The sequence below is a fragment of the Carassius gibelio genome, chromosome A11 (assembly GCF_023724105.1).
Source record: "Carassius gibelio isolate Cgi1373 ecotype wild population from Czech Republic chromosome A11, carGib1.2-hapl.c, whole genome shotgun sequence".
Classification (NCBI taxonomy): domain Eukaryota; kingdom Metazoa; phylum Chordata; class Actinopteri; order Cypriniformes; family Cyprinidae; genus Carassius; species Carassius gibelio.
The window spans coordinates 23,963,571-23,965,070 of record NC_068381.1 but is presented as its reverse complement, the minus strand read 5'-3'; the positions used below and the strand labels follow the sequence as shown (position 1 = coordinate 23,965,070).

Below are 1,500 nucleotides of genomic sequence, written 5' to 3'. Positions count from 1 at the left end.
ATAAAGGTTCAGGCAAAAACTGAATTCCATTCACTCGCCCTCATGCTGATCAACCTGCTGCGACTGTCCAGTATCGTCTTTCTTCAGTCAAACAGTAAAATGTAAGTAGACATGACAGTGGACGGTGATTTCGACACAGAAGGGCCCATAGGATGATACTGTTTAATAATCATCTGTTGTCATTTTATGAACACAGTCAGGGTTGGAAGAGCAGGAAGGTGATTTTCACATTGTAGATACAGAGTATTTTTTTTTTATTCTAAATCCTTCTGTGTATTCATGTGATGGCGGTTTTCGTCTCCTAGGACCTCCATACGCAGGACCTCCAGCCGCTCAGCCGCCCAATCCTGCCTATCCTGCCCCTCCAAACCCAGCATATCCAGCCATGCCCATCCCATCCTACCCACCTGGACCCAACCCCATCTATCCGCCCGGCATGAACCAGCCCACAGCCATCCCTTACACCACTCCGTACCAGCACCCGTTCCCCCCCGCCGCGGCTGGGCCGCATCCACCCTTCCCTGGAGCTGGACACCCCTGCCCCATCCCGCAGTATGGGGGTCCCCCGGCCGGGATGAGCGCACCTGGACATAAGAAACACAAGAAGATGAAGAAGATGAAGAAAGGGCATAAAGCTAACAAGGAGCATAAACACATGAAGCACGGCAAGGTGAGAGTGAGACCAGGCAATGAGAGGATGATGGAGTAAATCCCCTAAATCACACTTCCATGTCATTCATTAAATCTCTATGATTGAGTGTCACAGCAGCAGCATCCCTGTAGTACAGGACTGATGCAGCATCCTTCACACTGTCAGGCAGGAGACTGTTGTTGAATGCTGTGTGTTTTGTGGTTTTGCAGCACTCCTCGAGCAGCAGCAGCAGCAGCAGCAGCAGCAGCAGTGACTCGGACTGAAGAGCAGCTCTGAACACATTCACAGCCTGGGTTTCTCTGATTCACCCTTCAGCCCTGCGGCAGTAAACATGATAAACACACGCAGTGATGGATAGCACTTAAGCACATGTGTGTTTCTATGAGTCTGAATGCTTTTCTTAATTAAAGATCTATAACTAATGAGCTGAGGTTGTGAGTAGATCATATTCATTATAACTTGACTCGCACACTGTAATGACTTTTGCCTCTATCTGAGAACAAACAATTGTAATTAAACAAATTCACTTTATGCATTGAAGTTACTTTAATTTTCTTTGTTTTGTTTATTTAGAAAATGTCAGTTAAATTAAGAAGTGTTTGCCTGGATAAACTTATTTTTACCTGAGTACTCTGAACCTGCTTCTTTGTACATTGCTCTTTACTTCCCGAAGCAGTAAAAGTGTATTGATCAAAGTTAATAATTGAGAAGCTGAGCTAGATCTTGATTATTGTAATCATGAGGCAGATTTAATCTGTGGACTCGCGGTGTATCTATGCTGATGAATCACTGCAGAACCTCTGTTGACTAATGAAGAATCATTTAATAAAACAAGAAGAAGATTGAAA

General features: G+C 44.7%; 1 protein-coding gene across 1 annotated transcript in view; it reads left to right on the top strand.

The window, feature by feature from the left end:
* The window catches only part of LOC128022714 (proline-rich protein 13-like), a 14,858-nt gene extending 13,358 nt beyond the window's left edge, over nucleotides 1–1,500 (top strand). The window contains exons 3-4 of the mRNA XM_052610523.1: nucleotides 306–670; nucleotides 862–1,500. Coding sequence (XP_052466483.1) covers nucleotides 306–670; nucleotides 862–915 — 419 coding nt within the window. The 3' untranslated portion in view covers nucleotides 916–1,500. The remainder of the gene's footprint in view (nucleotides 1–305; nucleotides 671–861) is intronic.